The following is a 23,521-nucleotide window of genomic DNA, read 5'->3' as shown; positions in this document are numbered from 1 at the left end:
AGCAGTTCGCGGTTAGCCACATCATAGTTACGTTCCGACGGTGACAGGCGATGAGAAAAATACGCACAAGGGTGGACCCCATCGTCAGTATCGGAGCGCTGGGACAGAATGGCTCCCACGCCCACCCCGACGCGTCAACCTCAACAATAAACTGTTTAGTGAAGTCAGGTGCAACAAGGATAGGAGCGGATGCAAAACGCTTCTTGAAGAGATCAGAACAACAATCATACGACCGGTGAGGAGGAAGGGAGTTGGTTCTGGACCGACTGAAGACCGTGCGCAGACCATGATATTCCTCCGGCACTCCTGTCAAATCACCAGGTTCCTCCTGAGAAGAGGGGACAGAACAAACAGGAGAAATAGCAGACATTAAACACTTCACATGACAAGAAACGTTCCAGGAAAGGATAGAATTACTAGACCAATCAAAAGAAGGATTATGACACACTAGCCAGGGATGACCCAAAACAACAGGTGTAAAAGGTGAACAAAAAATCAAAAAAGAAATGGTCTCACTATGGTTACCAGATACAGTGAGGGTTAAAGGTAGTGTTTCACATAATATACTGGGGAGAGGACTACCATCCAAGGCGAACATGACCGTGGGCTCCCTAACTGTCTGAGAGGAATGTCATGTTCCCGAGCCCAGGCTTCGTCCATAAAACAGCCCTCCGCCCCAGAGTCTATTAATGCACTGCAGGAAGCTGCCGATCCGGTCCAGCGTAGATGGACCGGTAAGGTAGTACAGGTACTTGACGGAGAGGACCGTCTAGTAGCGCTTATCAGTCGCCCTCCGCTTACTGATGAGCTCTGGCCTTTAACTGGACATGAAATGACAAAATGACCAGCGGAACCGCAATAGAGACAGAGGCGGTTGGTGATTCTCCGTTCCCTCTCCTTAGTCGAAATGCGAATACCCCCCAGCTGCATGGGCTCAACACCAGAGTCAGTGGGGAAAGATGGTAGTGTCGGAGAGAGGGGAGACACAGTTAACGCGAGCTCTCTTCTATGAGCTCGGTGACGAAGGTCTACCCGTCGTTCAATGCGAATAGCGAGTTCAATCAAAGAATCCACGCTGGATGGAACCTCCCGAGAGAGAATCTCATCCTTAACCTTAGCGTGGAGTCCCTCCAGAAAACGAGCGAGCAACGCCTGCTCGTTCCAGTTACTGGAGGCAGCAAGAGTGCGAAACTCTATAGAGTAATCCGTTATGGATCGATTACCTTGACATAGGGAAGACAGGGACCAGGAAGCTTCTTTCCCAAAAACTGAACGATCAAAAACCCTTATCATCTCCTCTTTAAAGTTCAGATAATCGTTAGTGCACTCAGCGCTTGCCTCCCAGATAGCTGTGCCCCACTGCCGAGCCCGACCAGTAAGGAGTGATATGATGTAGGCAATCCGAGCTCTCTCTCTTGAGTATGTGTTGGGTTGGAGAGAGAGAACACTATATCACACTGGGTGAGAAAGGAGCGGCACTCAGTGGGCTGCCCAGAATAACATGGTGGGTTATTAACCCTAGGTTCCGGAGGCTCGGAAGACCCGGAAGTAGCTGGTGGCACGAGACGAAGACTCTGATACTGTCCTGAGAGGTCGGAGACCTGAGCGGCCAGGGTCTCAACGGCATGCCGAGCAGCTGACAATTCCTGCTCGTGTCTGCCGAGCATCGCTCCCTGGAACTCGAGAGAAGAGTAGAGAGAATCCATAGTCGCTGGGTCCATTCTTGGTCGGATCCTTCTGTTATGCAGGTGAATGAGGACCCAAAAGCGACTTGGCGAAAACAGAGTCTTTATTCCAGTAAAGGAAATAGGCAATACTCCTAGACAAATCAGAGCAGAAAACAAAACATAAAAAACTAATTCCACTCGTAGTGACGAGGACAGACTGGAGACTCGACCATAAACTGTAGGTTGCCTCGGGAAGGCACCGACCGTAGCAGACTCAGACACCTGCTCACACGCAGCATCTGAGGGAAACAAGACACAGCACGGCGAACAATATACAAGGATCCGACAGGACAGAAACGGAAGACAAGGGAAGAAATAGGGACTCTAATCAGAGGGCAAGATACGGAACAGGTGTGAAAAGATTAGATGATTGAGTAGGGGAATAGGAACAGCTGGGAGCAGGGACGGAACGATAGAGAGAAGAGAGAGAGGGAGGGAGAGAGAAAAAAGGGAACGAACCTAAAAAGACCAGCAGGGGGAAACGAACAGAAGGGAAAGCATAATGACAAGACAATATAAGACAAAACATGACAGAAGTAGGTTTATGCAGAGTAGGTCTATATAAGGCTGTACTGTATGATACTACTAGCAGTGACAGAAATGAGCACTGTAAGCATACACACACACGCACGCACGCACACACACAAACACACGCATGCACGCACACACACACGCACGCACGCACGCACACAAACACATGCATGCACGCACACACACACACACACACACACACACACACACACACACACACACACACACACACACACACACACACACACACACACACACACACACACACACACACACACACACACACACACACACACACACACACACACACACACACACACACGCATGCACAAAGCCTAATCTCAATTTTGACCAACGCTCTAAAATGGGGTGCCTATGGTAACGGAGATACGGCGGAATAGAAAGGATACTGAGTTTATCTGACAATAACTTGTTTATCTTTCGAAGCGCCTTCAAGTAGATAGCCATCGAATAATCTCTATGACGATAGTAGCCCTAAGTGTTGCATGATTGCTTATCACCCACCTGGACTATAATTGAACCAATTGCAGGGTAGATACTCAACTCAAAGTTGACAATGTTATAGCATCTACTGTAAACCTGATTGCTGGGTTTGTGACACTTGTGCAGACAGATACGCTTGTTGCTATCCATTGCAAGGGTGTTCTCTCTCTTTCGTCGTAATGAGCAATGAAATCTTCTCGCTTAGGAGATCATTCTAGTTTTACTTTTTACCAACATGTTATAGAATAACGTGCGACCGTCAATTATTTTCATTATAAATTGTGAGATGCAGTTACTTCTGCAAGTGTTTTACAAAATACCCCCGACCTCAGGTCATTTAATTGTCTTAGGTTTGATCGAACTCATTTGCGTCGTTCCTACGAGGCATGTTTCAAATGACGTTCTTTGTGTAGTGTAGCTGTGTGTGAAGTATCCAACAGACACTAGAGACAAGAACTACCATGATGTTGTTGTGGCTTCGGTTTCTCAGCCAAAACTAGCAGGTGGAATCTTTGCTATCTTTTGGCCAGACCATACCCCTGGTATGCAATTTAACCAGTTTAGTTTATTTGTTAAGAAAAATAACAATATGCAAAATAGACGAGGTGCAAACGGTCACTTCCTCACACACTCTCACACACGTGCTGCTCTTACACACATGCGCAAGCTGCTTACGGCTGTGGTAATACAAGCTGCTTACGGCTGTGGCATGATTTCCCCTTGATGTGTACTCTTTGCCTTCACTGACATACAACTAAACCACTAACGACTGATGCCAAGACAGTCGTTGCTGAGAATAAAATAAACAGACATGACACCGTTGGCAGCATAACACTCCTTTGTTTGCACTCTTGGTTCATACGTTAATATCCCATGAACAATAGCGTGGCAGACACCATTAAAAAACACCGGTTACTTAAAGTGATATAACAGTGAATTTTGACAACTGCATGCTTTTTTCTTAAACAAAAAAATGTCTCAAGGCCTTTTTCCGAGACCCCTTTCTTTCGTTAAACTCTTTGGAAATGTATGGCGTCTCACATTCCAATGTGGTCGGTGACATTGTGAGGTCATTACAGGCAGGTGAACAGGTCACTGTCAGACTCCGTTTCCTATCATGCCACATACGTCCAGTGTGGTCACATGATTTTTTTTCTCTCCAATGGGCCTTCAGATCAGATGTTTGTATCGAATTAAGCAGCCTTCCCCCTTCGACGCCTTTTAGCATCTTTAAGCCCATATCTGATCTTTATCAAGATCTTTATCAAGATGATATGCATATTTTGTGAAGGAATAGAGAGGAACCTAAGATCTGAGAAAATGTTGTGTTGCAAAGATGGATACAGAAGATACAGTGTCGTTCACTCCATCGGTACTAGTCATCCACCGAACATACATCAGCCGTCTTACAAAAGTCTACCTCTCACACACTCCCAGTGTCTAAAACAATTTGACATACCAAAACAGAAAAACACAAAATAAAGATGAAGAAAAGACGTTGACAAAAAACACCTAGATGGTTTCAATCGTAAATTGAAGCCACCTCATTCTTCACAAGTACCAATACACTTCCTATTTATCAAGTAACACCTTTCAAGTAGATGTACTTCCTTTATCTGGTATAAATGTGACTGTCCCTTTGATATTATTTTAGATTTTTTATAATAAATATGGAGAATCAAGTGGGAGCCAAAGGAACATCAGGTGAAGGACACACTGACTGTTTGTCGCGTTGGTATGTAAGTGCTTCCTTCTACAGTGCAGCTCTCTAAAGATGGCACCTCCGTCAAAGCAAAGTATTTGACATTTGCACGTTAGTAGTATTCTAAAGCACAAGCAGACAGCAGCCGCCTTTTGTTCCTGCATGTTCCACACAACCCCAGCCTACCCTCCCACTTTCATTCCTCCACCCACCCATCTATCCATCACCCTCCTTCACATCCTGGATAATTCTCCCCATCTCCTCAGTCATTGTTCACCGCGACTCGAGTACATCCTCGTCTTTCTTTCTTTCTTTCTTTACCTCCCAAAAACGCGTCTACTGGGTCTTCCTGGCAGCTGCGGCGGCTTCTGCTTTAGCTGCGGCGGCCTTCTTGGTCTTGTCAATGTAGGCCTCGTGGAAGAACTGGCAGAAGAGCACAAAGTAGCTGAGGTACATGAGCGAGGACCACACAATGTTCTGCACGTGCGACGGGCACTCCTGACCCTGCTGCATCCACGAGTACACCAGGTAGTTCACCACGCAGCCCACCAGCATCTGGGTGATCTGCGTGAGCGTGATGAACATGGCGAATTTCCTTGAGACCTTGAAGCCGACCGCCCTCAGGGCGTAGTAGGAGTACATGACGGCGTGGACCAGGTAGTTCATGGTCATGAACCAGCCGCCGCCGGCCACCATGTCCTTGTAAGAGTACCAGGAGTACAGCAGAACAGTCATGTGATGGTACCAGTGGAGAAAGATGAGCTTCTGCTTCCGCAGCACGATGAACAGGGTGTCACCTGCATGGTGGGTGTGAAGAGAGAGAGAGAGAGAGAGAGAGAGAGAGAGAGAGAGAGAGAGAGAGAGAGAGAGAGAGAGAGAGAGAGATGGAATATAGAGGGAAGGACAGAGAAAGTATACAAAAAGTGAGAGACAGAGACATTGAGAAAGAGTTAGAAAAGGGGAAGGAAATTTACATTTCACAGTAACAAATTGAAAGGAACAAAAGCTCAGACCTTCCATTTCAGGTAACACATATTACCAGCACTGAGTTCTACTTCGGTGTTATCTTCTAATACCCATGTTCTTGGCACATTCCTGACTAATTGGTGAACCCACTGCTTGAAAGTGGAAAACTACCAGAGGATTCAGAGTTAGCTCTGTGCCCCCGTCTGTGTGTGTGAGAGCGTGTGTTTGTACAGCATCTCTCTCTCTGCTCTCTCTCTCTCTTTCTCTCTCTGCTCTCTCTCTCTCTGCTCTCTTTCTCTCTCTATCTCTCTGCCTCCCATATGCCTCTGTGACAGCAAGCAGTGCTTTGGCTAAGTGGCTGCTATGTTCCATTTGCAGGTCTCAATGTGCTGGTCACCCAACCAAAGCTCTAGAACCAAGTTAAGGGTAGGGGCTTCTATCCCCCTCCATGTGCCCCAGAAAGGGAGCTCCTGCTATGGGCTCGTACTCAGAGCTGACAGGGTGTGGAGCCCCAGTGACCGCAAGACTGGGCAAATACAAAAGGGCTACACAGGAAGAAAATGTATTCCCAGACAGTCTTTGGGGACGAGTGAAAGGTCATCCAAACTTGCCCCCATTGGGGTGAGAGGGCACGCCTGTCGCTGAGGCAATTGAGGACAGAAAAGATCATTGAAGACGTCATTTGTTTCTTGTGCTACTGTGTGTGAAATGTCTGACATGACAGCATTTTCGTGCCTACAGATCCGTGTGCCGATCCTCGGGTGAGTTATTTCAGCCACATGGGGGCAGAGATATTTCATGTAAATTATTAACATATTTTCACGTCTAATACCACAAACCACAATGGACACAAAAAGGCATTCACATGTAAAACACTTTATTACAGATAATGGTAGTAGTAGTAGCATCTGCTAAATGACTTAAATGTAAATGTAAATGTAGTAGTAGTATACTAGTAGTAGTAGTAGTAGTATACTAGTAGTAGTAGTAGTAGTAGTAGAAGTCAGTCATCTTACCCAATTCTGGTGCTTTACTGAGCACAAAGGCGTAGGCCCAGAACTTGCTGACCGGCCCGTTGTAGAAGCTCTGATCACACACTGACTGCTTGAGCCCTTTAGTCATCAGAATGTATGTCATGTAACTCCCAGTGCGGACAGCACCAAATATACTGGACAAGAGAGAGACAGACAGAAAAAACAGTTAGCAGAATACACTAAGTCAAGCCCAAGAACCCTGGAATACGGTCACTCCTGCTACAGCAAAGTTTGTACAGCATCGTTGTTTACACAACTACTGCCTATGCACACACGTGAACATTTTACAGCACAAGGACTTCTACACAGTGAGTTCTTTACTCAAAACTATCCGGAACATAACTTTAAAATTGACCTGATAGTTATATATAGCTATTTAATGCTATTCAACATGCTTACAGCATGTGCATTGACTGTGTTACGTTCCCCAATAAGAAACCAAAAATCATCACTCAACAGAAATAGGGAACTAACAAATGACCCAACTGACAACCAGAACGAAACAGGTGAGGTTTTAAAATGGGTTCTGAAAGGCATCACTAGGGGTACTTACTGACTGGGTGCTTGCCAAGACAACTCAAGTAAGGTCCTAACAAACACTCACCATGGACGTCCACTAGATTTGCCTGACATCAGACAAACTAATGGAAAGGAAAGCCCACAACAACTTAGGTAAGGGAGTGCAAATAAACGTGGAGCAAACCAAACAGGGGAGACACGAGATAAAAACTTAAAGAGGAAGAGCTAAACAGCGGTGTCGCTCTTCCGACATCGTTCATGCCTACTGACTAATGAAACTACCTCTACCGACTAATGAGGCGACAGGTGCAACACATCCTGACCAATGAGGACAATTCAAATCAGGGCAAGCCACTTACCTGAATACTGCGAGAGTGAGGGACCACAGTGCCAACGGTTTCCTCAGCTCAAACTTCTCCCTTCGTTTCATCACACGGCGACCGCCTAGTATGAAGGCAGCATAGAGGGCTGAGAAGAGGAACGACTTCTTCCTGTAAAGGATGGAGTTTTGTGAACATTACACATTCGGCACTCACTGCCACCTGTGGTAAACATTTTCAGAACTCTATGTCTTGAACTGCATTGTTGGTTAAGGGCTTGTAAGTAAGCATTTCACGGTAAGGACTACACCTGTTGCATTCGGCGAACGTGACGAATAAAATGTGATTTGATGAGATTTTGGGGGGAAGACCCTAGGCCTTGCAAACAAACGTAAATGGCAATAACTCCCCTTCTCCATTCTGCACCATCAGCTTTGTATGGTGGCAACAGCACTGTTTATTGCTCTTTTCAGCTGACGAGGTCTACAAGAACCAGGAGATAAGTGCACTATTTTGCGTAGCTTCCCTGTGAAAAATGGTTGAAGAGAAGAAAAAGGAGAAAGCTCATTTAGGGTAATTATGATCAAAGCTTAGATTGAGGAAGAAAATGTGGCTTGTCATTATGCTTGAGTTCTCTAAGTATGATAGCAAAGGCGTCGCCTCTCAGCCTATCTGCCATCCCCCCCAGGCAGATTGGAGTGGTTTTTGGAGTTGTCAATTCAATGCAGGAGAGATATGACCTAAAAAGTCCACTCTCACCACCTTCTTTGCTCTGCCCATCTTTATAACACAAGTTCAACACAAGTTCCCAGAACCAATTCCCCAGAAGCATTATAACCCCGAACATTATAACCACGAACATCCTCTTTCCATGAAACAGATGTACATTTAGGAAGTAGATGGGAAGTTTACCTTTGCGCACTAGCTTTTATGGATTTATGGATAGATCCATTTGCTTTGAAGGGAAGGAAGAACTGTTTCCTGACCAACAAAAAAGGCTCTGTAAACAAAATAAAACTTTATTTAACTAGGCAAATCAGTTAAGAACAAATTCTTACTTTCAATGACAGTCTAGGAACAGTGGGTTACCTGCCTGTTCAGGGTCAGAACAACTGATTTGTACCTTGTCAGCTGGGGGATTTGAACTTGCAACATTTCAGTTATTAGTCCAACACTCTAACCACTAGGCTACCCTGCCGCCACAACCTAACGCTATAGAAATGTAATAGATCCTAACTTCCTGTAGGGACACTCCCTAACGAGCCTGTGTTGACCATGTGAATAATGTAATACTGACAGCATTACTGTAACACTTCTGAACAATCTTACATCAAAACAATATCCTGAAAGGACATTACTGTTATTGACGACATGTCACTCTTTGTGCAAAATGCAAAAAAATGAAAGCTTCCAGGTTTGATAACTGATTGAACAAAGGACAAAGCAGTGCAGTTAAAGTCCAAAGGAATCTGCTTTCACACAATGAGCGCAGAATGTCTTCGTTGTTTCGATGTAAATAAACAAGGGTGAAGAACGGAGCGACTCAGAGTAAGCATCCTACTTAGAGAGGCCGAGCCAATTCTAGATTAGCAACAATCCCCACATTCCTCACACACTGGCTTCAGACTTTAAAAAAAGGTTAAAGGTCACAATGATAAATGGCCTTCAGTGTGATTCCTCATAACAGTATGAAGCTTCAGAGATGTGGATACTAGGAAGTAGAGGACCAAATACCCTTTTCACACTATCACACCAAACTCAAACCAAACTCTGCTGGTTCGGTTATTTCCTTCTCACATTGTCCAATCCAGCACAGTTCCTAGAAACCAGGTACCCAGGTCAGCTCAGTACAGCTTGGTTTGGTTCAGTTCGGTTTGTCTCAGTAGTGTGAAAAGCCCTACAGAGTACGGTCTGAATGAGGTACAATAACATAAGAGGAGGTATTGCGAATCGGAAAAACCCACGAATATCAGAGAAAACCTGAGGCACGGTCAAAGTCTACAAAGTCTCTCTCCTTGCTTGATCAGGTCAGCTGTGGCCAAGCTATGCCTCCGGGAATGGAAATTAATTTGAGATGTCAGTGTGAATTCACATCATGCCTCCACGACTCGTAGTAGCTGCCAGTGGCAAGGGCATTCAAGTCAGAGCTTCCATCAGGGCTGAATGTGTCTCTTACTGCCTGTCTATACCTCGGTCAGAGTACATTGAAGATTGCCCGATATGCTTATCACTGGTCAGTTTAGCATTTTCATCATGGTTATGATTGGGGGAGTATAAGCTGATCCTAGATCTGTGCCTCTAAGCAAATTACAACAGAGCAGCTCTGTCAGGGGATATGCAAATGCTGTCAGGAATATGCAATCATCTCTGAATGACAACATCAGAGAAGGTGTACTAATCCATCTTCACCTGAAACAAGATTTATGCACTGCACTTCAAACAATTCCCAAAAATGTGACTTTCTTGGCACTGAACTAATTTCTTCATGACTGATTTATTTGTACTCTACTCCTTTCTGACAATATTGAACAACAAAGCGACATGAGACAGGATGTATTTAGATGAAAACTCGTAAAACAACAAAAAAGTGTCTGCTTAAATGTAAATGCAATGCTATTTGGAAATCCCAAATGACAGGAAACTGTACACCATAAAAGCTGTTCCTGACTAAGAGTGATGGCACAAACCACTGGGCAAAAACTGGTGGAATCAACGTTGTTTCCACATCATTTGAAAAATGTAAATGTTACGCAATGAAGCTGAATCGACGTGGAAAACTGATCCGATTTCTACAAGTCATAAACGTAAGGGATTTTTTTTTTTTTTACATCCAACTTTTAACTTAAATCCAATGACATTGTGAAATGTTTTGTTAATTTAACATTGAATTTCCATTAGCTGACAACTCAACCAGTGGTAGACATTTTTCTTCATTTAGTATATTGCACCTCTCACATCCCTGAGAACTATCCAGCAGAGTTTCTCTTTTTGCCAGTCATCATCAGAGTCCGTGGAGAGCCAGCCAGCTCCCATGCATTCCCTTATCGCTGGGTGTGACTTGCTGGGCGGTAGCCGAGTCTGTGTATCAAAGCCACTGCTGGAGCAAAGACAACATTAGGGGCTCATCTAATGCATTTCTGATAGAGCGAGCAAGGCAGTGGTGGGGATAGCATTCCGTCGTATGTCTGCATCATGCATCAGGTCATCCTGTCAAACAGAGCTTGCAAGTGGCGTGAACTAATATATATATATATATATATATATATATATATATATATATATATATATATAAAATAAAACGTTGATGACTTTAATATTTAGGTCATATTAGAACTAATGACTGAACCTGGTTTTAATCATAACGTAGGATCGCACAACACTGTATCATAACGACAACCACATGCTGCAACTCTGTGCATTTACTTGTGGAATAATATGTCCACTGGTTTGGGGCTTTATTGAAAAATCGGTGCAATAACGATCTTGCTCTGCGAATATATAAACAGTATAAGAGGCCTTTTTTCAGAGCGAGAGACCAGCGAAAGTGTGAACAGATTTCGAAACAAATCTTAACTGAAGGCATAAATCACACCTGAGCGAGAGACTAGGGAAAGTGTGAACAGATTTCGAAACAAATCTTAACTGAAGACATAAATCACACCTGAGCAAGATACTGCACAATGGCAGGAACTATTTGGCTCAATTTCTATAATACAAAGGAGTCTTTGTATTACTGGCAAGATCTGCACAATGGCAGGAACTATTTGGCTCAATTTCTATAATACAAAGGAGTCTTTGTATTACTGGCAAGATCTGCACACACGGGCAAGATCTGCACACACGGGCAAGATCTGCACACACGGGCAGATCTGCACACACGGGCAAGATCTGCACACACGGGCAAGATCTGCACACACGGGCAAGATCTGCACACACGGGCAAGATCTGCACACACGGGCAAGATCTGCACACACGGGCAAGATCTGCACACACGGGCAAGATCTGCACACACCTTCCGAAGCAGTTCACAATAAGTGGCCCTTCCCCTCCCCCTAGCTGTGTTGGTCAAAGCTGCTAGCTAACCTGCTGTGTAACTTAGATCTGTATTAGCTGGAGCAGGAGATTTCTCCCCTTACGTAACACTGACTTTGCAGTGTGAGGATGAGTGTGTGTGTGTGTGTGTGTGCTCAGTCTTGGAGCTGTCCTCACAGTAAGGTGGCTAAGTTTAGGGTGAACTACCTTGTCCCCTGGCTATCTTTGATCGTTTGTAGGTTGGACAGTAGCAGAGGAATCAGTAGTGGTGTCAAGTCAGATCCCTGATGTACGCCAAACTTTCGGTTCCGTAAACAAACTGATACATAAGGCCAAGCAATAAATAAGTCCTGAATATTACAAATTCAGTATTTCTTGCATCGAATAAAACCGAACCTTGTCCCCAGGCTCAAATTTCTGGCCCATAGAACTTGGTAACAGTGTGGGACTGTTTGGAACTTTGTGGGTGTGGATTTACTGAGTGACATTCTAATCAATTTGTACTCTGAGAAACTCACACGACTATGAGGTGTGGCTCTAAATCGAGGCGGGGGAGAGTCGTCATTAATCAACACAGACACAAAGTCATAAACCCTGCATATTTCTACAATTTCTCTTCATAAAATCTGATTTTAAACCTAACCTTAACCACACTACTAACCTGATGCTTATACCTAAGTTAAGCTTAAATTAACCCGGTTTTAGATTTGTGGCTATGGAAACTAGTGGAAACCGAGAGGGAGCGAACCTCCGACAGTTGTATTAGATTCTGAAAATCACATTAGCCATATTATTTTGGGTGAGCCCTATTGATTCTGAGTTCAGGCATATAATGTTGATATTGTATGTGAAATCTAATTCTAAGATGCGTACTTTCAGATTTTCCGAACTCACTTCCTTGCTTAAATTACTTGCACTGCTTGTGCTTTGAAGTCTACAAAGTAGGGGGAAGGTTCTAAAGGTTGCGCTAGATAATGACAGACTGAGAGATCATCCAGTTGTTGCCGTTCCTGCCATAGACTCCCATTCAAGTTCCATTCTGTGGCGTTGTGAAACCAGACAGGTTGACAGAGAGAGAGCCATCTGTTGGATGAGATTATACAAAACCTAACACTAAAAAGTGATACTTCATGTATACAGCAGTGTATTTAATGAAAATGAGAAGAAGAATGAGTCCCAAAATTATACGATTATTTAAAGTTGCCCTACGCCGAAATCGCTCCACTATTTCCTAGTTGCTGAAACTCGAATAGTTCACCTAATTTCAGTTTATGTGACAAAATAAGATGGTACAATGATTCTCTACCTAAACTGCTGTGAAATAAATAATATACTCTACCGTTCAAAAGTTTGGGGTCACTTAGAAATGTCCTTGTTTTGGCCCATTGTCAGCAACCATCACTCCTGTGTTCCAATGGCACGTCATGGTAGCTAATCTAAGTTTCTCATTTTAAAAAGGCTTTGCAGTGTGAGGATGGCCATTTTGAGCCTGTAACGAACCCACAAATGCTAATACTCCAGATACTAAAATAGTCTAAATAAGGACAGTTTTATTTCTTTTTTAATCAGAACAACAGTTTTCAGCTGTGGTAACATAATTTCAAAAGGGTTTTCTAATGATCAATTAGCCTTTCAAAATTATAAATTTAGATTAGCTACCACAATGTGCCATTGGAACACAGGAGTGATGGTTGCTGATAATGGGCCTCTGAACACCTATATAGATATTCCATTAAAATCGGACTTTTCCCGCTACAATGATCATTCACAACATTAACAATGTCTACACTGTATTTCTGATCAATTTCAATAAACAAAATGGTTGTTTCAGCTGTTTGAAGCTGGTGTACGAAACCGAAAATAAAAGCCGCAAAAACAAAACTTAAGAATGGGAAGCGTAGAAATAGTGCACATAGAACAGATCTACCGCTTCTTAGACTTGCATTCAAGTAGAATGATAGATTTATAACTAACATTTCTATGTGAATTTGGTTAGGTTGCCCCCAAAGGTTACATATTGCCACTTTAACATTTACCCTGTTAGTTTCACTGCCTATTTCTGTTGAGCTGATTATAATTGTACAAGGCAAATTATTTACTTTGGCTCTGGCAAATAATAGTTTCAGCTTGTTAAGGGATTAAAGTGTAATGGTGAGTGACTGGTTTATTTATAGTAGGAAGAGAATGAAAGCTCTGCAAAGGTTTGAATTAGACCTATTCCCCCATTTTGCTTTGCAAAGTTTTTAATGAGACCTATTGCCATTGTGCCAGATGTAGATCACTAGGGAATAGAAGGATGCATGGTAAGTGGTGCAAATTAGATGTACATTGCACCTCATGGCCACTTGCACGAATGCAAAAACACATTTAATGTGACACACTGTTGGAATGAAAATGGCTATGCCTCTGCTAAAGCTGTTTGGTGAAATTGACTTGATGATGGAATGACTGCTCTTTCCTCTGTTAGCATGTTAACTCTCAGCTGGGACTGCGACGAGATGGCAGAGTCAAATTTGAGAGAGGGTTTTTCTCTTGAGAAACGTTCACCCAATATCTTCATCTCTGTCTCCCCAATTCAGATGAGCTGCTGGGTGAATCAACGTCAAGTCAGAGGTGTGCTCTGGGTCGACGCAGTCAGCAGCAATCATCATCTTTGCAGCCTGTCCTTCTGGGAAAAGCAGCATGCAAAACATTACTCCCAGGAGTCGATACCATAACTCATTGGAGACCAGCTAGCTGGCCTAACCTTAGAGAAAGGTAAAATTCTAACCTTTGTCAGAGAGTCACAATCATTGATGATGTAGTATTAGCTACCGAGGGGAGAGGAGGCCGAATTAGCACATAATGTTCTGAAAACCATATGTTAGAGCTTGGTGAGAGAGTGGTAGTCCTGTAGTTATTTTGCATACAACCTTCCCACAACTTTCTGGGAATGGTGCAGGATAGTTGTTCAGCACATTTAAGGAACTTCACAAAAATGTTCTAGGAACGTGCTAGGAACATTCTCCAACTGGTTTGACATTGGGAATGTTCTCAAATTGTTCTAAGAAAGTCAAGAAACAATGATTTTCTGTTGGAATTTCAGTACTCCAGCATAACATTTCCTACAGGTTTCATCATGTTTCTATTTAAAGTAATGTTCTCAAATTTGTCAGAGAACGTCAAGAAACAATGTTCTTCCGTGGGAATTTCAGTACTTCCACAGAACATTCCATACAAGTTCCAATGTGGTTCTGATTAATGTCATATTTTTACTACGTTCTGGGAATATTAAAACAATTGTCTGACTGAAGCACAGTTCTCAGAACATTCAGAGAATATATGGTTTCTCTTTAATGTCAGTTCCTGGCAATATTCTGAGAATGTTCTAAAAAAAATGTAAATCTACACATTAACATCAATAAGCTATATATTCCGTTCTCAGGACATGACGAAAACATTCCATAAAAATCAAAAGGAAATGATAGCAACGTTCAGACCATGTTTCTAAGAATGTTGTTTGAAAACATATAGTACATTCCGTTCTCAGCGTCAACCAAACTCGCTTCAGGTGTGTTGGCCATGCCCACCTATTGGCCACACCTGACCTTAATGAGTGCTTGTTTCCTTTGAAATAGGGTCTGTTTAAATAGACTAAAATTAACAACTTTGTAAAAATACATGACATGCCTGTTCCATCCTGGAGTTGCAATGGACTAATTCCCGGGATAGAGAACAGAAGATCATACATTTTAATCTCACTGATGCCGAGTCACAATATATATATATATATATGTTTATATATATGTATGTTCATTACTAATGCCAAAACAAATTCATTTCCATGTTGTTCTACTGTATCTGTGCTTGGAGTTCAGAAAAGTTAATCCCAAGTAAGATAGCAAATAACATTTAAATGTAGTTCTTACAGTGATAAGAAAACTTTAAATAATAACCATAACAAAACGATCACAACATTTAGAGAATGTTCTTAGAATGTCATTTAATAACCTTAAAATAACCTATATTTTCCGATCTCAGAGCGTTAATAAAACCTCACAGGAAAACTTTAAGGGAATCAGAGTAAAATGTTCTCAGAACCTCCCTGCAGCGTAAAAATATACATTCCCAGAACAGGCAACATTTTCACATCTGTTCAGTTTTACGTTCAGTTTTACCAGTCAGTAAACGTATGGCTTTGCTCCCACAACAAATATGAAAACAAAAACACATGTTCCCACAACTTCCAAGGAGCTACATGTGCTAGCTGGGAGGTTCCTTAAGACATTTGAATGTGATGGCAAGATTATGCTGGGTAACTGAGGACCAAAGACGTCGGCTGAATTCCAAAAGGAAGCATTGCCTCTTCCCTCTAGGAACTCCTGTAGATCTGAAACAATTGGACAGATTGGCTGGATGGAATTTGCATCGTATTGCTTATCAGAAGGCAAGTTGACGCATATTGCTTACACCTACAGTTTCCAATCCGTTCAAATGTATAGGAGTTCCTAGGAGGTAGGGGTCCCTTTCTAATGAACCCATTGGGAGTGCATTTTCCACCCAGTGATTAGAGCTCTAGGAATCCATAACAAAAGGCTGCAAATGTTCTTGGCAGCTGAACAAAAATTTAATAAGCAGACAAGTTGGACTGGATCAGTAACATGAGTAACATGAGACTGCAGGGGGAACAGTAATCTTCCTAAGACCTACAAGTCTGTTTTCGTTAATGGGCACATCCTCAACAGTACAGCATACAGACAATACCATTTGTCTTGCACATTTAAACCTCAACTAACTTTTAATCAGAGCAACAAATCTATCATCATAATGCTCTGACAGAACCATCCAATATTTGAACAAAGAGCACAATAAATACTGTATGTCCACGCCACAAGCTAACATAGTATCCCATCATGCTTTGTTGGGGTCTACAGCACTTCCTTCAGAATTGCACAAAACAACTGATTCTACAATGACATGCATTCACCCAAGAGGATGGTATCCAATTGCTTGGAAGCCCATTGAGGGTTTCAACGACTGAATACACTACACAACATAAGCAACCATCACTGACGCTGAGCTATTGGGACATCTGTGGGGAACTGAGTGAGAATGACTCAGCAGGTAAATGGAATATATGTGTATTTCAGTGGCAGGCAGCCACAGTGTGCTGGACATTGAGACCAGCCTTCATCTTAATTGCAGGCAGATAGCCAGCTGTGAGCTGATCTGTAAGGTTGTTGTTTGGACACTTGCTGGCACAGAGCCATACACTCATGTTTACAATTATGCTTATCCTATTGCAATTGAACGGTGATCTCGTGAAAAAAATCTGTTTAATGTCATCATCTAAATGTCACAGTGCCAATTTGTTGGCTCACTGCAAGAGAAAACGTTCCTTAATCCACGAAATGTCTATATACTGTATTCCTGAGAAAGAATTATGCAAACAAAATATGACACCAGGGGCAGTTTACTTAGCCGGCCCAGAAGCCGTTGCAGTGATGCAAGCCTGGATTGGCCAGACGCCATTTTCAGAAATGCTGAGTCAACCATTACTCTTCTCTCCTGTTTGTATAATTGAGCACCCCAATAGTTGAGAGGCAGCAGAGAACAACCCTTGTTACAACAATGAGGCAAGGTTTGCATTAGCCTGATTGTTCGCAGTTGTTCACAAAAGAGCTTATCATCTGTCCTCACTTTCCCCAGGGTTTTGTTCTCGCTGGACTCAGGTGCACTTTCCATAAGTCTATATTAGTACTGGCTGCTACAGAGTCCATCCCTGCAACCATGTCATCACACAGTAGTCAATAGCCAGCTACTACAGCAGCCTAGCAGCCTACCATTAAACATTTCCTCTTTCCCATTGGTGTTTGGTAGGCCTCAACATACCGTGGCCCATTCAAGAAATGTGATGCGAGAGAGGGTTTTTTCCCCACATAGTGAGAACACATTTCAATTACAGTGCCACAGAGTTTGAAAGTGTTGTTTTGAAGAGAACATGGATCAGAGCGTGTAATTAAGGTATTTGGTTTGATTGAATAGGGCCCCAAAGATTGATGGCAGTTCAAATGTGCCAGAAAATCTATCACACATGAAGCAATGCATTGTTATTGTATCTGTATGGCAGAGAAAGAAACAGGTTGGTTAACATTAAATGCTTATTTTCCTCTCTATGAGTTTATGTTGAAGGGCTGCAACCATGTTACATGTTCATAAACCTATTGTAGGCCTCTTTCTATTTAATTTTCTTTTGGGTGAATATGACTAACCACTTATGAATGATTATTTCCTCTTAAAACCATGCAATATGGTCTTGCCAGAGCAGACATCCCTGCTCCAAAGGCTTCCCAGAAGAGTCGGCACAGATCAGCTGCGATGTGATTGGCTAGCACTCTGTCAGCAGACATCATTCTATTGGTCGGTTGGTAGTACCAACTCATGGACAGCTCCTGCACAAATGTTTACACTATTGGTCAGTTGGTAGTACCAACTCATGGACAACTCCTGCACAAATGTTGCCACAAGCTTGATTCTGACAAGGATCACATTTGGACTCACCAAGGAACATTTCCATTTTAAATTAAGTGTTTCATTGCAACATAAATGTTTCTACTATAACAAATTACCACACTTATTTGAGCTACTTTATACTTGTGTAGCCTACCCATAAATCAGCATGTGGCATTAGTGTCGGTTGCTGCTGTTGCTAAGTTACAACTTTGATTTCTCCCTGTCCATTGAAGGTTTTTCAAACGGTATAAATACTATGAGCATCTGTTTGAAAGTCAATTTATAACCCATGCTAGCCCATTAAACTCAACTCCGCGATTTACGATGGAGTTGAACAACATAAAGCACGACTGATTTCAGGACCCAAAGACCAGCAATTACACACAACATTGTTCTGTGTAATTGCGGGCTATTCTTTGGGTGCTGAAAAGGTTTGAATAAAACGCTCCAGTCCGCCCAAACTAGTCGCCACTCAACTCAATCATAAATTGTGGAGCTGAGTTTATTCGGCTAAACCAAAGCATGAGTGGTAACCTCTTACAGGCTACAACACTGGTAAACTCAGTGGACGAATTGGACACTGGTGGCTATAAAAAATTATCAATAAGCATAATGGGGATTTATTTCCTGAAGTCACTTACCAATATTAAGAGGGTGGTGTGATTGCAGATTGAGCATAACCTGCTTATAAGATAAGAGATACGATCTTAAACCATTTTTGGTGAGCATATGTCCAGAACATGAACACATATAGCCGATCCAGGCAGTGCCATTATCTTTCATGTTTGGCTATAATTTGATCACCTTTTTTTTGGAATGTGGTTGTAATGGTGAGCATCATAGACGTATCGATCTGTTTCAAAGAATTAACACGTTTGTTTAGTTATTCTGACCGTTTGGAGAAACGTGCCTACCGACTCCAAGCCGGAGCGCGACGGACGGTAGGCTAAATATAATAGTAATAAACTCGCCGTCTACCTCTGTCAGTACCCCGCCTACCAATGTCGGGTTTCTTTCATTCACAGCCTGCCAGTTGTCACGCGAGCTACAGTATTGGGCAGCAGTGAACGCAAGATGCCTAAAAGCCTAAAATAAACATACTACTTCTCTTCACTGACAAATCCCTGAGAGTCACATCAGAAGATGCTATGATCAGTCAGTTCCCTGACACCAAGGGACCCTTCCTTGATTCATTGTAACTAATGCACAGCAGGCATATATGTATCATAGCAATGCTGTGAATATGGTAAACTACTGTGTGCGGACGATACTCTAACTTCATAGGAGCTTTTATTATAGGATTGCCTATAAGCAGACCATAAACTATTTGCAAACTTGAAGTTAGCAGCATCCAGAAAGATAGGCTATATTATTCTTATTAATGAAATTCCTGTTTCTATTTATAAGATTATGAGGATATTATGCTACATATAAACCAACAATCATTCCAACATCAATAGGATATTTCATATAGCCTACCAGTTTTCTTGCATCCATCGTATGGCTTCGTCCTCGTTGAACTGTTTCTCAAATTCGTACTCTTGCAGAGCCAACACCGACATGTTCTCTGTGAGCTTTCCTATAAACGGAGACAAATGTATATTCTGACGATGTGTTATATTCAACTGAATTATCTCTATCTCAGCAACACCCCTTTTCTCGCATTGCTCTTGCCACTGCCAGAAATTCCCAACTTAATGTGAATGTCCGGCTATATGCCTTCCACCTAGAGCCGACATACGCCCTCTCCACCAAGGAGTTGGATTCAAGGTCCTAAAGCCCGTTGAAAGTATATATTCTCCAAGTACAGTTGATCGTCACTGTAAGGCCAATAATGTCAGTCACTGAGACTGCACATGCTTTCTACAGCCTATTGGGAAATGTGCAGCAAAAATAAGTCTTCACATGAATCACAATCCTTCTAATAGTGCATCAACATTTGGTAACACTTCATTTGCTGCATTAGAGCACATTCCGAATGCTTTATAAGCCATGAATAACAGGTGCTAATAACACTGCATATAAACGTACATTACAACATCCAAAGAGCATTATTGCCAGTAAATTATAACAGTTTGCTTCATAAGGTATTACGCCTGGCCCTAAATGTGGATGTTATAATACCCTGAATGAAATGCTCCACAGGGGTGTAACGATATCAGAATGCACACATGTATTTTTGCAAGGTTTGCATCTTATAATGCCAGTGTTATACTGCCCTGTATGGAATGCTCCATAGGGATGTAACGACTTCACCAGTCCATGCAGGAACTCCGTATTCAGGTTCGGTCACCAAGGCAGAGTGTGGATTAGACCAATACCACTTAATGAGCACATGCATATTATGCCATCATAAGTGGTACAGTCTCATTCCACCTTACAGACACAACTCTGCCTTGAGGGCCAAACCGGAATAAGGAACTCCTGCATGGATTCCCAAGACGTTACACCCTTGTGGATAATTTCACACGGGGGATTTTAACACTCCCTTCATAAGGCATTATATGTCATGCAGGTGAAAGAGGACCCAAAAGCGACTTAACAGAAACAGAGTTTATTTAAGTCCAAAACGGAATAACAGAAATCCTCTAGACTTGTAGAGGGGAAACAACTGGAGAAGCGGCCACAGACTGCAGGTCGCTTCGGGTAGGCGCAGGCCGTAGTCGACAGAGACACCTGCTCACACGCAGCATCTGATGAAGGCAAAAAAACACGACAGGACAGGGCGATACACCATCACAGCAAAAACACGACAGGACAGGGCGAAACGCAATCACAGCATGGTGAATACAATACAAGGAACCGACGGGACAGGAACGGATCACAAAGGAAAAAATAGGGACTCTAATCAGGGGAAAGGATCGGGAACAGGTGTGGGAAGACTAAATGATGATTAGGGGAATAGGAACAGCTGGGAGCAGGAACGGAACGATAGAGAGAAGAGAGAGCGAGAGAGTGAGAGAGGGAGGGGGAGAGAGAGGGATAGAAGGAGGGAAAGAACCAAATAAGACCAGCAGAGGGAAACGAATAGCATGGGGAGCACAGGGACAAGACATGATAATAAATGACAAACATGACAGTACCCCCCACTCACCGAGCGCCTCCTGGCGCACTCGAGGAGGAATCCTGGCGGCAACGGAGGAAATCATCGATGAGTGAACGGTCCAGCACGTCCCGAGACGGAACCCAACTCCTCTCCTCAGGACCGTAACCCTCCCAATCCACTAGGTATTGGTGACCCCGTCCCCGAGAACGCATGTCCATGATCTTATGTACCTTGTAAATAGGTGCGCTCTCGACAAGGACGGGAGGGGGGAGGGAAGACGAACGGGGGTGCGAAGAAAGGGCTTAACACAGGAGACATGGAAGACAGGATGGACGCGACGAAGATGTCGCGGAAGAAGCAGTCGCACAGCGACAGGATTGACGACCTGGGAGACACGGAACGGACCAATGAACCGCGGAGTCAACTTACGAGAAGCTGTCGTAAGAGGAAGGTTGCGAGTGGAAAGCCACACTCTCTGGCCGCAACAATACCTTGGACTCTTAATCCTGCGTTTATTGGCGGCTCTCACCGTCTGTGCCCTGTAACGGCAAAGTGCAGACCTCACCCTCCTCCAGGTGCGCTCACAACGTTGGACAAACGCTTGAGCGGAGGGAACGCTGGACTCGGCAAGCTGGGATGAGAACAGAGGAGGCTGGTAACCCAGACTACTCTGAAACGGAGATAACCCGGTAGCAGACGAAGGAAGCGAATTGTGAGCGTATTCTGCCCAGGGGAGCTGTTCTGCCCAAGACGCAGGGTTTCTGAAAGAAAGGCTGCGTAGTATGCGACCAATCGTCTGATTGGCCCTCTCTGCTTGACCGTTAGACTGGGGATGAAACCCGGAAGAGAGACTGACGGACGCACCAATCAAACGACAGAACTCCCTCCAAAACTGTGACGTGAATTGCGGGCCTCTGTCTGAAACGGCGTCTAACGGGAGGCCATGAATTCTGAATACATTCTCAATAATGATTTGTGCCGTCTCCTTAGCGGAAGGAAGTTTAGCGAGGGGAATGAAATGTGCCGCCTTAGAGAACCTATCGACAACCGTCAGAATCACAGTCTTCCCCGCAGACAAAGGCAGACCGGTAATGAAGTCTAAGGCAATGTGAGACCATGGTCGAGAAGGAATGGGGAGCGGTCTGAGACGACCGGCAGGAGGAGAGTTACCCGACTTAGTCTGCGCGCAGTCCGAACAAGCAGCCACGAAACGGCGCGTGTCACGCTCCTGAGTCGGCCACCAAAAGCGCTGGCGAATAGACGCAAGAGTGCCTCGAACACCGGGATGGCCAGCTAACTTGGCAGAGTGAGCCCACTGAAGAACAGCCAGACGAGTGGAAACAGGAACGAAAAGGAGGTTACTAGGACAAGCGCGCGGCGACGCAGTGTGCGTGAGTGCTTGCTTAACCTGTCTTTCAATTCCCCAGACTGTTAACCCGACAACACGCCCATAAGGAAGAATCCCCTCGGGATCAGTAGAAGCCACAGAAGAACTAAACAGACGGGATAAGGCATCAGGCTTGGTGTTCTTGCTACCCGGACGGTAAGAAATCACAAACTCGAAACGAGCGAAAAACAACGCCCAACGAGCTTGACGGGCATTAAGTCGTTTGGCAGAACGGATGTACTCAAGGTTCTTATGGTCTGTCCAAACGACAAAAGGAACGGTCGCCCCCCTCCAACCACTGTCGCCATTCGCCTAGGGCTAAGCGGATGGCGAGCAGTTCACGGTTACCCACATCATAGTTGCGCTCAGATGGCGACAGGCGATGAGAAAAATAAGCGCAAGGATGAACCTTATCGTCAGACTGGAAGCGCTGGGATAGAATGGCTCCCACGCCTACCTCTGAAGCGTCAACCTCGACAATGAATTGTCTAGTGACGTCAGGAGTAACGAGGATAGGAGCGGACGTAAAACGTTCTTTTAGAAGATCAAAAGCTCCTGGGCGGAACCGGACCACTTAAAACACGTCTTGACAGAAGTAAGAGCTGTGAGAGGGGCAGCAACTTGACCGAAATTACGAATGAAACGCCGATAGAAATTAGCGAAACCTAAAAAGCGCTGCAACTCGACACGTGACCTTGGAACGGGCCAATCACTGACAGCTTGGACCTTAGCGGAATCCATCTGAATGCCTTCAGCGGAAATAACGGAACCGAGAAAAGTAACGGAGGAGACATGAAAAGAGCACTTCTCAGCCTTTACGTAGAGACAATTCTCTAAAGGCGCTGTAGAACACGTCGAACGTGCTGAACATGAATCTCGAGTGACGGAGAAAAAATCAGGATATCGTCAAGATAGACAAAAACAAAAATGTTCAGCATGTCTCTCAGAACATCATTAACTAATGCCTGAAAAACAGCTGGCGCATTGGCGAGACCGAACGGCAGAACCCGGTACTCAAAATGCCCTAACGGAGTGTTAAACGCCGTTTTCCACTCGTCCCCCTCTCTGATGCGCACGAGATGGTAAGCGTTACGAAGGTCCAACTTAGTAAAGCACCTGGCTCCCTGCAGAATCTCGAAGGCTGATGACATAAGGGGAAGCGGATAACGATTCTTAACCGTTATGTCATTCAGCCCTCGATAATCCACGCAGGGGCGCAGAGTACCGTCCTTCTTCTTAACAAAAAAGAACCCCGCCCCGG

The 23,521-nt window shown here is 43.8% G+C and overlaps 1 protein-coding gene across 2 annotated transcripts; it reads right to left on the bottom strand.

Moving 5' to 3' along the window:
- Nucleotides 1-1,908: 1,908 nt before the first annotated feature.
- LOC124011121 (elongation of very long chain fatty acids protein 6-like) lies at nucleotides 1,909-19,538 on the bottom strand. Of its 2 annotated transcripts, XM_046324176.1 has the most exons (5): nucleotides 19,307-19,538; nucleotides 7,343-7,474; nucleotides 6,447-6,598; nucleotides 4,786-5,261; nucleotides 1,909-1,966 (listed from the first exon to the last, which is right to left on the bottom strand). In XM_046324176.1, the coding sequence occupies exons 1-4, from the start codon at nucleotides 19,387-19,389 to the stop codon at nucleotides 4,801-4,803; spliced, it is 828 nt and encodes a 275-aa protein (XP_046180132.1). In that variant the 5' UTR covers nucleotides 19,390-19,538; the 3' UTR covers nucleotides 1,909-1,966; nucleotides 4,786-4,800. The 2 variants fall into 2 exon arrangements, with proteins under 2 accessions (XP_046180132.1, XP_046180131.1); XM_046324175.1 differs by lacking the exon at nucleotides 1,909-1,966 and having other exon boundaries at nucleotides 2,468-5,261.
- Between the last annotated feature and the right edge of the window lie 3,983 nt (nucleotides 19,539-23,521).

This window comes from Oncorhynchus gorbuscha, linkage group LG23 (assembly GCF_021184085.1).
Source record: "Oncorhynchus gorbuscha isolate QuinsamMale2020 ecotype Even-year linkage group LG23, OgorEven_v1.0, whole genome shotgun sequence".
Taxonomy (NCBI): Eukaryota; Metazoa; Chordata; class Actinopteri; order Salmoniformes; family Salmonidae; genus Oncorhynchus; species Oncorhynchus gorbuscha.
The sequence above is the reverse complement of the archived record's forward strand: the minus strand, read 5'-3'. Positions and strand labels throughout refer to the sequence as shown.

Excerpts from the sequence above, each read along its gene's own strand:
- LOC124011121 (XM_046324176.1), bottom strand. The coding sequence starts at position 19,389 with ATGTCGGTGTTGGCTCTGCAAGAGTACGAATTTGAGAAACAGTTCAAC. Across the intron at positions 6,599-7,342 it reads CTCACTCTCGCAGTATTCAG|TATATTTGGTGCTGTCCGCA; the intron begins GTAAGTGGCTTG and ends TCTCTTGTCCAG. Across the intron at positions 5,262-6,446 it reads CAGTAAAGCACCAGAATTGG|GTGACACCCTGTTCATCGTG; the intron begins GTAAGATGACTG and ends CCCACCATGCAG.